General features: G+C 46.5%; 1 protein-coding gene across 1 annotated transcript in view; it reads left to right on the plus strand.

Annotated features, from left to right (window-relative positions):
• LOC144687161 (tRNA (32-2'-O)-methyltransferase regulator THADA) overlaps positions 1-6,212 on the plus strand; it is a 173,443-nt gene extending 167,231 nt beyond the window's left edge. The window contains exons 23-24 of the mRNA XM_078552901.1: positions 2,220-2,483; positions 5,930-6,212. Of these exons, the coding sequence (XP_078409027.1) occupies positions 2,220-2,483; positions 5,930-6,212 (547 nt within the window). The remainder of the gene's footprint in view (positions 1-2,219; positions 2,484-5,929) is intronic.
• The last annotated feature ends 9,486 nt before the right edge of the window (positions 6,213-15,698 follow it).

Raw genomic sequence — 15,698 nt, forward strand, 5'->3', positions numbered from 1 at the left:
AATAGCACAGTACTATGTATACCCAACTTGTAACACAATGTTTAGAGAGCTTCTAACAACACAATATATATTGTTAATTGCATATCAACTATGTTTAATTATATCACAGGTACTGACTGGTGCATTAGGCCATTCAGCCCATCGTGTCTGCACCGGCTCTCCGAATGAGCATTATGACTCAGCGCCATTCTCCTGCCTTTTACCTATAACCCTGCACATTGTTTCTATTTAAATAATCATACAATGTCCTCTTGAATTCCTCAAGTGAACCTGCCTCCAACACACTTCCAGGCAGTGCATTCCAGACCCAAACCACTCGCTGTGTGAAAAAGCTTTTTCTCACATTGCATTTGCTTCTTTTGCAAATCACTTTAAATCTGTGCCCTCTCATTCTTGATCCTTTTACGAGCTGAAACAGTTTCTCCCTATCTACTCTGCCCAGCCCCCTCATGATTTTGAGCATCTCTATCAAATCACCTTTGGCCGCCTTCTCTCCAAGGAGAACAGTTCCAACCTCTCCCATCTATCTTCATAACTGAAGTTTCTCATCCCTGGAACCATCCTTGTAAACCTCTTCTGCACCCGCTCCAATGTGTTCACATCCTTCCTAAAGTGTGGTACACAATATGTACACTGTACACACTAGAACTGTACACAATATGTATGCATGTGGTGCGCATTAACTGGAGATTCACTTATGCCCCTATGAATAGATACATATTGAAACTGATGCTTGGGTTAGGAGGTCATTTTGTGTGCTGATGTGGCTTAGGTCATGCTTTTTTTTGATCCAATTGAGTTTTCAACTTTTTGCCACAATCACTCTCTGTTTCTAATTGTTTCTTTAGTTTGCTGTCCTTGCTAGTTCACAACCTCAACTTTCCAATTTTCCTTTGTCAAATGCTTCATTTTCGTCAAACCAGTCCTAGTGTCAACAATGCTGAAACCCAATGATCTGGGTACAGGAGTTTAGTACTGCTGACTTTATTTGATCCCACTGTTATGGAATTCTTGGGTGTGTGAAGATTTTCCAGATTGACCTTGAGCTGCACTTGGAATTACTCATTTTGCTCAGGTTGCTTTAAGGTTGAGACATTCATCTTTTTTCTCTTGAACATTTGGGCCTTGCAATGTCTGGTGCTGGATGGATGTTCATCACCAATCAAACAAGTCAATCGTCTGTCTCACAGTACCCAGCATGTTCGAGTAATACAGATATTATTTAGATCTTTGACCCAAGCAATGACATAACCCAGGCAGTGCCAATGCTTTAATCTTGGGTGCCTCCATGCAGTTTTGTATTTGTCCTCCTGGTAGAATTGTTATAATGAGGCCATGCTAAGCTCACTTTGTCATAAGGCGGACACCATTTGTATTTTTTTTCCTCTTTTGGGGTGGCAGTGAGGACTTCATCAAGGTCAGAATGAAGCCTTCCCTTAACATCAAAAAACTACACCGAATGGTACAGTTAACAATGAAGACAGCTCGGGGCCAAAGGCAGGGGAGTTTAATATCGGAGTCTGAATGATGGGTGGGTTTAATATCGGAGTCTGAATGATGGGTGGGTTTAATATCGGAGTCTGAATGATGGGTGGATTTTATATCGGAGTCTGAATGATGGGTGGGTTTAATATCGGAGTCTGAATGATGGGTGGATTTTATATCGGAGTCTGAATGATGGGTGGATTTTATATTGGAGTCTGAATGATGGGTGGATTTTATATCGGAGTCTGAATGATGGGTGGATTTTATATCGGAGTCTGAATGATGGGTGGATTTTATATCGGAGTCTGAATGATGGGTGGATTTTATATCGGAGTCTGAATGATGGGTGGGTTTGATATCGGAGTCTGAATGATGGGTGGATTTTATATCGGAGTCTGAATGATGGGTGGATTTGATATCGGAGTCTGAATGATGGGTGGGTTTGATATCGGAGTCTGAATGATGGGTGGGTTTGATATCGGAGTCTGAATGATGGGTGGGTTTGATATCGGAGTCTGAATGATGGGTGGGTTTGATATCAGAGTCTGAATGATGGGTGGGTTTGATATCAGAGTTTGAATGATGGGTGGGGGGGAAGGCGGGTTCGTGGTTAATATAAGATCAGGTGCTATTCTGTCTCTCATCCTGCTTGTTCGCTTGAATTTGAGGAAATGCGGTTGTGTCCAATGCTGGATTCACCTGACTGTTTGCCTGTGATATTTCTGATTATTCAGGATAATAAATGGAGGAATCTGTTTGCTGCAAGACGAGGATCCAAGAGTGAGGACACAAGCTGCCAAGTTCGCCACTCGCATATACCTGTTATCTAACAACAACAGTGGGGAGTTAACTCACTTCCAGAGTAACAGAGCTCTGCTCTCTCTGCTCGAGTTCCTACTGCAGAATTGCTGGAACTCTAGGGAAATGTTTGAAGTTCTGATGCTGCATGTCCCAGCTCCAGATGTGGCTGGAATCCTGGTGGAACTGGAGAGTGAGGAGTAAGTTTGGGTTTGATCACCACCTAGCCTGTTCCAACTGTGTAAGGGTTGCTTCCCAGCCAGACATACCCCTTGAACTAGAGATTAATTGTGCCCCTTCAAACCTCAGGACGGAAGGCAGTACCCTTCTAGAAGAGGAGGAATGAACCTAAGCTATCCATCCTGACAGCCTGACTCAAACCTCTTAGATGTACAGTCTCAAGAGAGAAGAATCGACTCTATAGTGTAGTCCTGTCCCCACTCCCAGTATAAGTCACAGAATGCGCCCTTTTCTCCAACTCAGTGTGGCACACAGAATAAGAACATAAGAAAAAGGCTTTTTGTAGGCTTTTTGACCACTTGAGCCTGCTCCACCATTCAGTAAGATCCCAGCTGATCTTCTACATCATCTCCGCTTTCCTACTTAATTCCCGTATCCATTGATTCCCCTGAATTACAAACATCTAGCGATCTCAGTCTTGAATGTACTCAATAACCAATCATCCATAGGCCTCTGTGGTAGGTGATTTCAAAGATTCGCAGCTCTCTGGATGAATACATTTCTCCTCGTCCTAGTCCTTAATAGCCAATCCCTTATCCTAATACTATCACCCCAATTCTAGACACTCTAGCCAAGGAAAACAGCCTCTCAACTGCTACCCTGTCAAGCCTCTAAATGTTTTCTATGTTTCAATGAGATCATCTCTTATTGTTCTAAACTCCAGAGTTTAGACGCATTCTACTCAATTGCTTCTCACAGGACAGTCCTGGTGTCCCAGAAATCAATCTTCCTTAGATAAGGAGACCAAAACTGTTCTACTCCAAAGAGGCAGATAGTGAAGGCTAGAACTGAAGCCAACACTTACACATCTTTATATTTATTCATAGAATTACACCTTACAAACATACACCTCCTAACCCGACAAATTCAGTGTCAGTCTGCTTCTCTTGACAATATTCTGGCAATAGAACTGAGGGCTTGTGCTCCAGAACTTGCCGTGCCCCTAGCCAAGCTGTTCCAGTACAGCTACAACACCGGCATCTACCCAGCAATGTGGAAAGTTGCCCAGGTATGTCCTGTACACTAAAAGCAGGGCAAATCTAATCCAGTCAATTACCACCCCATCAGTCTACTGTCGATCGTCAACAGAGTGTTGGAAGGTGTCATCAACAGTGCTATCAAGCAGCACTTACTCAGCAATAACCTGCTCACCGATGCTCAGTTTGGGTTCCGCCAGGGCCACTCAGCTCCTGAACTCAATACAGCCTTACTCCAAACATGGACAAAAGAGCTGAACTCCAGAGGTGAGGTGAATAGAGTGATGTCATTGTTCTTGACATCAAGGCAGCATTTGATCGAGCTTGGCATCAAGGAGCCCTAGCAAAACTGGTGTCAACGGGACTCGGGGGGGAAAACTCTCCGCTGGTTGGAGTCATACCTAGCACAAAGGAAGATGGTTGTGGTTGTTGGAGGTCTATCATCTCAGTCCCAAGACATCACTGCAGGAGTTCCTCAGAGTAGTGTCCTAGACCCAACCGTCTTCAACTGCTTTATCAATAACTTTCCCTCCGTCATTAGGTCAGAAGTGGGGACATTCACTAATGATTCAACAATGTTCAGCACCACTCGAGACTCCTCAGATACTGAAGCAGTTCATGTCCAAATGCAGCAAGACCTGGACAATACCCAGGCTTGGGCTGACAGGTGGCAAGTAACAATAATCATATCCAGCAAGAGAGAATCTAATCATCACCACTTGACATTCAATGGCATTACCATCACTGAATCCCCACTATCAACATCCTGGGAGTTACCATTGACCAGAAACTGAACTGGACTAGCCATATAAATACTGTGACTACAAGAGCAGGTCAGAGGCTGGGAATTCTGCAGCGAGTAACTCACTTCCTGACTCCCCAAAGCCTATCCACCATCTACAAGGCACAAGTCAGGATTGTGATGGAATACTCCCCACTTGCCTGGATGAGCGCAGCTCCAACTACACTCAAGAAGCTTGACACCATCCAGGGCAAAGCAGCCTGCTTGATTAGCACCCCATCCACAAACATTCACTCCCTCCACCACTGACACACAGTTGCAGCGGTGTGTACCATCTACGAAATGAACTGCAGTAATTCACCAAGGCTCCTTAGACAGCACCGTACAAACCCATGACCACTACCATCTAGAAGGACAAGGGCAGCAGATAGATGGGAACACCACCACCAGGAAGTCCCCCTCCAAGTCACTTACCATCCTGACTTTGAAATATATCGCCATTCCTTCACTGTCGCCGGGTCAAAATCCTGGAACTCCCTCCCTAACAGCACTGTGGGTGTACCTGCACCACATGGACTGTAGTGGTCCAAGAAGGCAGCTCACCACAACTGTTTCTCCAATTCTCTTTTGAAAGGTGCTATTCAACTGCTCCCACTATTCTTTCAGGCAGTGCATTCCAGATCACAACAATTCACTGTATTAAAAAGTTTCTTCATGTCGCCTCAGATTTTTTTCCCAATCACCTTAAATCTGTGAATTCCAGTTACTAACAGTTTTACCACTGGAAACAGTTTCTTCTTATTTCCAGTAACAGAAGGGTCGATAGATAGTTACTCTTTAATTACTCTATTAAAATGGTTCACGATTTTGAACACTTTTATCAGATCTCCTCTTAATCTTCTCTGCTCTAAAGAGAACAACCCCAAGTTCTCCTGTTATCTCACAAAACAGAAGTCCCTCCTCCTAGTCACAGAATAGGCTCTATAGTGTTCCAGTCCTATCCCAACTCCCAATATGTGTATAAAACTGGCCTGATAGTGTTATAACCCATTCTCCTCACCAGTGTAGAGCTTCACAATGAAGCCTTGTGTTCTGACTTGCACTCATATCCGCACAGCTACGCTTTTGGTGTCGTCTATTTCAGGACTGACCACTGAACCACAATCCCACTCAGTCTGTGTGGCAGCAGGTATAAGTGACTGTGTGGTAAAGGAAGCCTCAAGCAATGGTAGGTGGATCTTGGGAGCTGGAGGTTCCCCTTATTCACCAGTTCCCACTTCTGGAGGTGCTGACAGCTTGGTTACAGATTCCATAGCACTCCATTGTCCATTGTTTCCCCTGTGGTGATTCTGCTCGTCTGAGTTTAGGCGCTGACTGTAGGGAAAATATTCAGCCTTGTGAGGGGCGATGCACCCTATCCTAACTCAGCAACCAGTTCAAGCACATTCAAGTCAAGTCAATGGATCAAGGTGCTGACCGCATCCAGTCTGCATTGCCTTTATCTCAGCTGCAGAGACTTGGAGAGAGGGGCTGAATGTGTGCTTCCATTCTTTATTCACTGATACTGTACCAGGACTCAGAGTTGGTTAGGATCCAGGACTCGGATCACAAATAGTGAACTAGTGTTCAGTTGGTGATGATTCAGAACTCCGATCACTGATACTAATGAATGACATTGCGTTTTCAGAACAGTAAATCTATACCAGGAGGATGCACCGAATATCTTTGCCGAACCGACTGCCTTTGCTAGACTCCTGCTGCCGTTCCTCCTCAGGATTGTGGAAAAGTGGGGTAACTCTGTAGCTTGTCACAACTGGCTTAAGGCCTGGGCCACAGACAACCACTCTGACATTGTGAGGAATGTGGAGCACCTTAAATACAGCTGGATCCAAGGTCAGAATATTCTGTCCTTTCACACGCTGAGACACTGGGTCACACCTTGTCCTTTCATACTCTGGGACACGGGGTAACACACTGTCCATTCCCACACTGGGTCACAAACTATCCTTTCACACTCTGGGACACTGGGTCACACACTGTCCATTCCCACACTGGGTTGGTTACAAACTATCCTTCACACTCTGGGACACTGGGTGATACACTTTCCTTTCCCACACTGGGTCACAAACTGTCCTTTCACACTCTGGGACACTGGGTGACACATTTTCCTTTCTCACTTTGGGCCACTGGGTCACACACTGTCCTTTCACACTCTGGGACACTGGGTAACACACTGTCCTTTCCCACACTGGGTCACACACTGTCCTTTCACACTCTGGGACAGTGGGTGACACACTTTCCTTTCCCATACTGGGTCACACTCTGGGACACTGGGTAACACACTGTCCATTCCCACACTGGGTCACAAACTGTCCTTTCATACTCTGGGACACTGGGTGACACACTTTCCTTTCCCACACTGGGTCACACACTGTCGTTTCACACTCTGGGACACTGGGTAACACACTGTCCATTCCCACACTGGGTCACAAACTATCCTTTCACACTCTGGGACACTGGGTCACACACTGTCCATTCCCACACTGGGTTACAAACTATCCTTCACACTCTGGGACACTGGGTGATACACTTTCCTTTCCCACACTGGGTCACAAACTGTCCTTTCACACTCTGGGGCACTGGGTGACACACTTTCCTTTCTCACTTTGGGCCACTGGGTCACACACTGTCCTTTCACACCCTGGGACACTGGGTCACACACTGTCCTTTCTCACTCTGGGAAAGCGTTCCACACACTGGGACACTGGGTTATACACTGTCCTTTCACTCCCTGGGACACTCGGTCACAAACTGTCCTTTCACACTCTGCGACACTGGGTGACACACTTTTCTATCCCATATAGGGTCACACACTGTCCTTTCACACTCTGGGACACTGGGTCACACACTGTCCTTTCTCACTCTGGGACACTGAATCACACACTGTCCTTTCTCATTCTGGGACACAAACTGTCCTTTTACACCCTGGGACACTGGGTGACAGACTTTCTTTTCCCACACTGGGTCATAAACTGTCTTTTCACACTCTAGGACACTGCGTGATGCACTGTCCTTTCACACTCTGGGAAAGTGTTCCACACACTGGGTCATACGCTGTCCTTTCACTCTCTGGGACACTCGGTCACAAACTGTCCTTTCACACTCTGCAACACTGTGTGACACAGTTTCCTTTCCCACACTGGGTCACACACTGTCCTTTCTCACTCTGGGACACTGGGTGACACATTTTCCTTTCCCTCACTGGGTTACAAACTGTCCTTTCACACTCTGGGATACTGGGTCACACACTGTCCTTTCTCACTCTGGGACACTGGGTCACACACTGTCCTTTCACTCTCTGGGTGACACACTTTCCTTTCCCACACTGGGTCACACACTGACCTTTTACTCTCTGGGACACTCGGTCACACACTTTTCTTTCCCACATTGGGTCACACACTGTCCTTTCTCACTCTGGGATACTGGGTCACACACTGTCATTTCACACTCTGGGACACTGTATGACACACTTTCCTTTCCCACACTGGGTCACAAACTGTCCTTTCACACCCTGGGACACTGGGTGACATACTTTCCTTTCCCACACTGGGTCACACACTGTCCTCTCACACTCTGGCACACTGGGTAACACGCTGTCCTTTCACTCTCTGGGACTCTCGGTCATACACTGTTCTTTCACACTCTGGGACACTGGGTCATAAACTGTCCTTTCTCACTCTGGGACACTGGGTCACACAATGTCCTTTCACGCTATGGGACACTGAGTCACACACATGTCCTTTCTCACTCTGGGACACTGGGTCACCCACTGTCCTTTCAGTCTCTGGGACACTGGGTGACACACTGTCCTTTCACACTCTGGGACCCTGGGTGGCACAGTGTCCTTTCCCACACTGGGTCACAAACTGTCCTTTCACACTCTGGGACAGTGGGTGACACACTTTCCTTTCCCATACTGGAACACGGGGTCAAACACTGTCCTTTCACACTCTGGTACAATGGGGTTTAAGAATTTGCTGTTACAGTGTTTGCACCAGCCCTGGCAAGTAATCTTCTCCTTTGTGTTGCAGGGTTCTCGCTGGTCAATTGTTTTAACCTTCTGGCTGCTGGCAGTCTTTACCGTGCGCTTGTCGGACTTCTTGTGAGATCGAATGTTCTCTTTCATCTTCTCCAAACCCTTGAATCACACAATGTGGACACTTGCTATTTTTCCGGCCCATCACACAGTTTGAAGGCTGACTTGGATCAGCTGCATGGACTAACAAACCAGACTGGATTAATCCCAGTCAGTTTGGGAGCAGAATTAGCAGTTTGGCTGAACCCAGTCACCGAAAGGTGACAAGATATCTAATTATTCATCTTCAACAGCAGCTACAGAGCCTCTGAACAGTGACCTGTTTCTCAAATCACCCCTCCTCCTACCATACACTGACTCATGCAACAATAAACAATGATATAATCATGGTGGAGTAACACACTGAGTCACCGTGTGAAAGAGTCATCCCCACACTGAGTTATCACGGGGTACAGTCAACCCCACACTGAGTCACCATGGGGTACAGTCATCCACACACTGAGCCACCATGGGTTACAGTCATCCCCGCACAATCACCATGGGTTACAGTCATCCCCACACAGTCACTGTGGGGTACAGCCATCCCCACACTGAGTCACCATGCGGTACAGTCATCTGCACACTGGGTCATCATGTGCTAGAGTCACCTCCACACTGCGTCACCATGGGGTACAGCCGTCCGCACACTGGATCATCGTGCAATAGTGTCATCCCCATACTGAGTCACCATGAGGTACAGTTATCCCAACACTGAGTCACCATGTGACAGAGTCATCCCCACACTGAATCGCCATATGGTAGTCATCCCCACATTGAGTCACCATGGGGTACAAGCATCTCTGCACTGAGTCACTATGGAATACAGTCATCCCCACACTGAGTCACCGTGTGGTACAATCATCCCCACACTGAATCACCATGGGGTGCAATCATACCCGTATTCAAGAACGCAAGAAAAAGGAGCAGGAGTAGACCATGTGTCCCGTTGAGCCTGCTCCACCATTCAATATGATCATGGCTGAGCTTAGGCTTCACTGCCATTTTCCCGCCCACTCTCCATATCCCTTAATTCCTTGAGAGACCAAAAGTCTATCTGTCCCAGCCTTACATATATTCAATGATGGAGCATCCACAACTCTCTGGGATAGAGAATTCCAGAGGTTCACAACCCTTTGAGTGAAGAAATTTCTCCTCATCTCAGTCCAAAATGATCAGGCCCTTCTTCTGAGACTGGGCCCCTTGCTCTAGATTCCCCAGCCAGTGGAAATAGCCTCTTCACTTCTACCCTGTCAAACCCCTGATGGGGCACAGTGGTCCCACAGATTGAGTCGTGATGGGGAACAGCTATACCCATGCTGAATCACCATGAGATAGAGATGGGGTTGATTTTTTAAAGTATTATTCTAATCTTTGTGGTTATTTTTGTCTATCAATATTTTTATTTGAAACTAGTCTTAAAATACATTTAACTGCTTTTGAGTGAAAAGATTCTGCTGTATGAATACTGGCAATTAAAATGTGATTGAGGAGAATGTATCCTGCGTTCTTGACTGGCCTTGTGTTGAACTAGTTGTTCAGTGAGGGCCATTTATCTGGGCGGAGAAGGTGGAGTCCTTCAATTTATCTTCCCTGCAGCTGGAATTTCGAAGCAGGGTCTGGCCTACCCTGATGGTGTCTCCAGTCTGACTTTTATTTGGCGATGGGATGAGTCAGTGACAAGGCCAACAGTTATTGTCCATCCCTAATTGCTCTCAAGAAGGTGATGCGACAACACAAAGGAGAAGATTACTGACCAGGCCTAGTGCAATGTCCGTGACAAGACCAGTCTTTATTGCCCATCCCTAATTGCCCTTGAGAAGGTGCTGGTGAGCTGCCTCTTGAACCGCTGCAGTCCATGTGGTGTAGGTACATCCACAGCGCTGTTAGGAAGGGAGTTCCAGGATTTTGACCCAACGACAGTGAAGGAACGGCGATATATTTCCAAGTCAGGATGGTTAGTGGCTTGGAGGAGAATTTGCAGGTGGTGGTGTTCCCATGTGTCTGCTGCCCTTGTCCTTCTGGGTGGCAGAGACCGCAGGTTTGGAAGGTGCTGTCGCAGGAGCTTTGGCAAGTTGCTTGCAGTGCATCTTGTAGATGCCGCTGTGTGTCCATGGTGGAGGATGGGCTACCAACCAAGCAGGCTGCATTGGTGGTGTCAAGCTTCTTGAGTGTTGTTGGAGCTGCGCTCATCCTGGCAAGTTTTCCATCACGCTCCTGATTTGTGCCTTGTAGATGGTGGGCAGACTTTGGGGAGTCAGAAGGTGAGTTACTTGCCGCAGAATTCCCAGCCTCTGACCTGGTCAAGTAGCTACAGTATTTATATGGCTAGTCCCGTTTAATTTCTGGTCAGTGGTAACCCCCAGGATGTTGATAGCGAGGGGATTCAGCGATGGTAATGCCACTGAATATTAAGGGGAAATTATTAGATTCTCTCTTGTTGGAGATGGTACTTGTGTGGCACAAATGTTACTTTGCACTTACCAGCCCAAGCCTGAATATTGTCCGGATCTTGCTGAATATGGACATGGACGGCTTCAATATCTGGGGAGTTGCGAATGGTGATGAGCATTGTGCAATCATCAGTGAATATCCCCACTTAGAACCAGACAGAGGCCATTCAGCCCATCGTGCCTGCACCAGCCAAAAAGAGGAAAAAGATACTAGTGGCTTATTTTAATCCCACTTTAAGCCCCTGGTCTGTAGCCTTGCAGGTTACAGCGCTTCAGATGCCTTTTAAATGAGTTGAGTGTTTCAGTCTCAACCACCAACTTAGGCAGTGAATTCAAGATTCCCACCACCCTTTGGGTGAAAACGTTTTTCCTCATGTCCCCTCTAATCCTACCAATGACTTTAAATCTATGCCCGCTGGTAATTGACCCCTCAGCTAGGGGAAACAGGTCTTTACTGTCTATCCTATCTAGGCCCCTCATAATTTTGTACACCTCAATTAGGTCACCCCTCAGCCTCCTCTTCTAAGTAAAACAACCCTAGCCTAGCCTATCCAATCTCTCCTCATAGCTGCAATTTTCAAGCCCTGGCAACATTCTTATAAATCTCCTAAGTGCTCTCTCCAGAGCAATTATGTACTTTCTGTAATGTGGTGACCAGAACTGTACACAATTCCAGCTGTGGCCTAACCAGCGTTTTATACAGTTCCATCATGACATCCCTGCTTTTGTATTCAATACCTCGCCCAGTAAAGGAAACCATTCCATGTGCTGACAACCTTGTCCACATGTCCTGCCACCTTCAAGGACCTGTGGACATGCACTCCAAGGTCTCAACCCCTTTCAATAACTTCCCATTTATCGAGTATCCGCTTGCTTTGTTTGCCTTCCCCAAGTGCATTACCTCACACCTTTCAGCATTGAATTCCATTTGCCACTTCACCGCCCACTCAACCGAACTATTGATATCTTTCTGGAGACAACAGCTATCCTCTTCACTATCAACCACAAGGGCAATTTTTGTGTCATCTGCAAATTTCCCAATCATACCTTCCACATTTATGTTCAAATCGTTAATATATACAACAAACAGCAAGGGCCCCTGTGGCACACCACTGGAAACTGTTTTCCATTCACAAAATCATCCATCAACCGTTGCCCTTTGTTCCCTGTCACTGAGCCAATTTTGTATCCAACCTGCCGCCTTCCCCTATATCTATCCCATGTGATCTCACTTTCCTAATCAGCCTGCCATGTGGGATCTTGTCAAATGCTTTATTGGAATCGATGTCGACAACACTACCCTCATCAGTCCTTTTTGTTACTTCTTCAAAAAATTCAATTAAGTTAGTGAGACACGACCTTTCCTTAATAAAACCATGCTGACTATCCCAGATCAATCTGTTCCTTTCTAAGTGACGGTTTATCCTGTCTCTCAGAATTGTTTCCAATAATTTGCCCAGCATTGAAGTCAGACTGACCAGCCTATAATTTTCTGACCTATCCCTCGCACCTTTTTAAATAATAGTGCAACGTTTGCAGACCTCCAATCCTCTGGGACCTCACCTGTTGTCACGAAAGTATAATAATTCTCATTAAATTATTGTGATTTATTGTAAAAGTAGGTTAGTAGTGGGGTTTGGATAGTTTCTGTATGTGTGTGGGATTTAATTGAATTGGAGACAGCTGGTATGGAGGCTTTGATTCATCAAAAGAAGCTAGGTTTGAAATGTTAAATAGATAAAGATGGCTGAAGTTTTAGAATGTGAGGTGAGGAGAATTTACGTTTTTAGATAAATCAGGTTTCCCTTGTGGAATTGATCCACCTGGCACACGTCATCTGCCGCATCATAACATCTGTATCTAGTGAGGATTGGAAAATGATCCTCAGAGCACCCGTTATTTCCCCCGTGGCTTCCTTTAACAACCTTCCACTTTATGATGGAAGGAAGGTCGTTGATGAAGCAGCTGAAGATGTTTGGGCCGAGGACACTACCCTGAGGAACTCCTGCAGTCATGGCCTGGGACTCAGATTGGCCAAGTCTAGAGGCAACAAAGACATGAAGGAGGGTTCCAGCATCAGAGGAGTTGGGGTAGGAGTGCATTGTGGCAATGTTATGTGGGTGGAAATAGATGGTCTCCACAGAATAGTGGTCGGAAGCTCATCTCAGGGTCAAACATGACACCAAGGGGTTGGTTCACCTTGAGACAACTGTACTGGGGAGACTTAGAGACGTTAGCTAGGGACAGAGTTTAATTGTTCTGGGGAAGACTGGCAGTGTCTGAAACTGTGCTTTCGTGTTGATTTTCCTGCAGAGTGTAATCCCCATAGTTAAGTGTGGGCTCAGATTACAGTCTCCCATTGGGAGTTCAGATTACACCTCCCTACACAAGAACTCAGGTGTAGTTAGACTGTGTTGAGCTGCCAGCTCATTGCCCCCAGAGACTTTAACGAGAGAAATTGCCACAGTTCTCGATCAGGAATGTTCGTCACCATTAAGCATGGAGGTAGGTGGCAATCCCTGGCTTCTCCATGCCCATGTGGAATGTCGGCTGCTGTGCTTTGTGCTTCAGTGACTGTGGGTGTGTTGTTCCCACTGAAACCTTCGTTGTCCTTAGTTTTAATTACGAACCAGATAAACTGCTGAGGCCAACAGTGTAGGGATAGCAAGTGTTCTTTATTGTTTATTCATGGGATGTGGGCGTCGTTGGCTAGGCCAACATTTATTGCCCATCCTTAATTGCCCTTGAGAAGGTGTTGGTGAGCTGCCTTCTTGAACCACTGCAGTCCCTGTGATGTAGGTACACCCACAGTGCTGTTGGAGAGGGAGTTCCAGGATTTTGACCTAGCGACAGTGAAGTAACGATGATTTATTTCCAAGTCAGGATGGTGAGTGGCATGGAGGGCAACTTCCAGGTGGTGGTATTCTCATGTGTCTGCTGCCCTTGTCCTTCTAGATGGTAGTGGTCGTGGGTTTGGAAGATGCTGTCTAAGGAGGCTTGGTGAGTCCCTGCAGTGCATCTTGTAGATGGTACACACTGCTGCTACTGTGTGCTACTTGGTGGTGGAGGGAGTGAATGTTTCTGGATGTGGTGCAAATCAAGCGGGTTGCTTTGTCCTGGACGGTGTCAAGCTTCTTCAGTGTTATTGGAGCTGCACTCATCCAGGCAAGTGGAAAGTATTCCTTCACACTCCTGACTTGCTCCTTATAGATGGACAGGCTTTGGGGAGTCAGGAGGTGAGTTACTCACTGCAGGATTCCCAGCCTCTGACCCGGTCTTGTAGCCACAGTATTTATATGGCTACCCCAGTTCAGTTTCTGGTCAATGGTAACCCTCAGGATGTTGATAGTGGGAGATTCAATGTAATGCCATTAAATGTCAAGGAGCAATGGTTGGATTCTCTCTTGTTGAAAATGGTCATTGCCTGTCACTTGTGTGGTGTGAATGATACTTGCCAGTTGTCAGTCCAAGCTTAGATGTTGTCCAGGGCTTGCTGCATTTGGACATGGACTGTTTCAATATCTGAGGAGTCACGGGTGGTGCTGAACATTGTGCAATCATCAGCAAACATCCCCACTTCTGACCTTGTGATGGAAGGAAGGTCATTGATGAAGCAGCTGAAGATGGTTGGCCCAGGACAATGCCCTGAGGAACTCCTGCAGTGATGTCCTGGAACTAAGACCTCCAACAATCACCTCCCTTTGTGCTAGATATGACTCCAACCAGCGGAGATTTCTCCCTCTGATTCCCATTGACTCCAGTTTTGCTAGGGCTCCTTGATGCCATACCCAGTCAAATGCTGCCTTGATGTCAAAGGCAGTCACTCTCACCTCACCTCTTGAGTTCAGCTCTTTTGTCCATGTTTGAACCAAGGTTGTAATGAGGTCAGGAGCTGAATGACCCTGGCGGTACCCAAACTGAGTGTCAGTAAGCAGGTTATTGCTAAGCAAGTGCCGCTTGATAGCATTGTTGATGGTCAGAGGCTGGGAATCGTGCAACAAGTAACCTACCTCCTGACTCCCCAAAGCCTGTCCACCACCTACAAGGCACAAGTCAGGAGTGTGATGGAATACTCTCCACTTGCCTGGATGAGTGCAGCTCCAACAACACTCAAGAAGTTTGACACCATCCAGGGCAAATCAGCCCGCTTGATTGGCAGGCACCACATCCACAAACATTCACTCCTCCACTGCCAATGCACAATAGCAGCAGTGTGTACCATCTACAAGATGCACTGCAGGAATTCACCAAGTCTCCTTAGACAGCACCTTCCAAACCCACAACCACTACCACCTAGAAGGACAAGGGCAGCAGATAGATGGGAACACTACTACCTGGAGGTTCCCCTCCAAGTCACTCACCATCCTGTCTTGGAAATATATCACCGTTCCTTCGCTGTCGCTGGGTCAAAATCCTGGAAGTCCCTCTCTAACCACACTGTGGGTGTACCTAGACCACATGGACTGTAGCAATTCAGGAAGGCAGCTCACCACCACCTTCTCAAGGGCATCTAGGGATAGGGGAATAAATGCTGGCGCAACCAGTGAAGCCCACATCCCATGAATGAATTTTAAAAAACCCCTTCCATTACTTTACTGATGATCGAGAGTAGACTGATGGGGCAGTAATTGGCCGGATTAGATTTGTCCTGCTTTTTGTGTACAGGACACAAACCACATGTGGTTTATTTGGACTTTCAGAAGGCTCTCGACAAAGCCCCACATAAGAGATTGGCATGTAAAATTAAAGTGCTTGGGATTGGGGGTAGAGTATTGAGATGGATAGAAAACTGGTTGGCAGACAGGAAACAAAGAGTAGGAATAAATGGGTCTTTTTCTGAATGGCAGGCAGTGACTAGTGAGGTACCGCAG

This window comes from Cetorhinus maximus, chromosome 12 (genome assembly GCF_964194155.1).
Source record: "Cetorhinus maximus chromosome 12, sCetMax3.hap1.1, whole genome shotgun sequence".
In the NCBI taxonomy this organism is placed as follows: domain Eukaryota; kingdom Metazoa; phylum Chordata; class Chondrichthyes; order Lamniformes; family Cetorhinidae; genus Cetorhinus; species Cetorhinus maximus.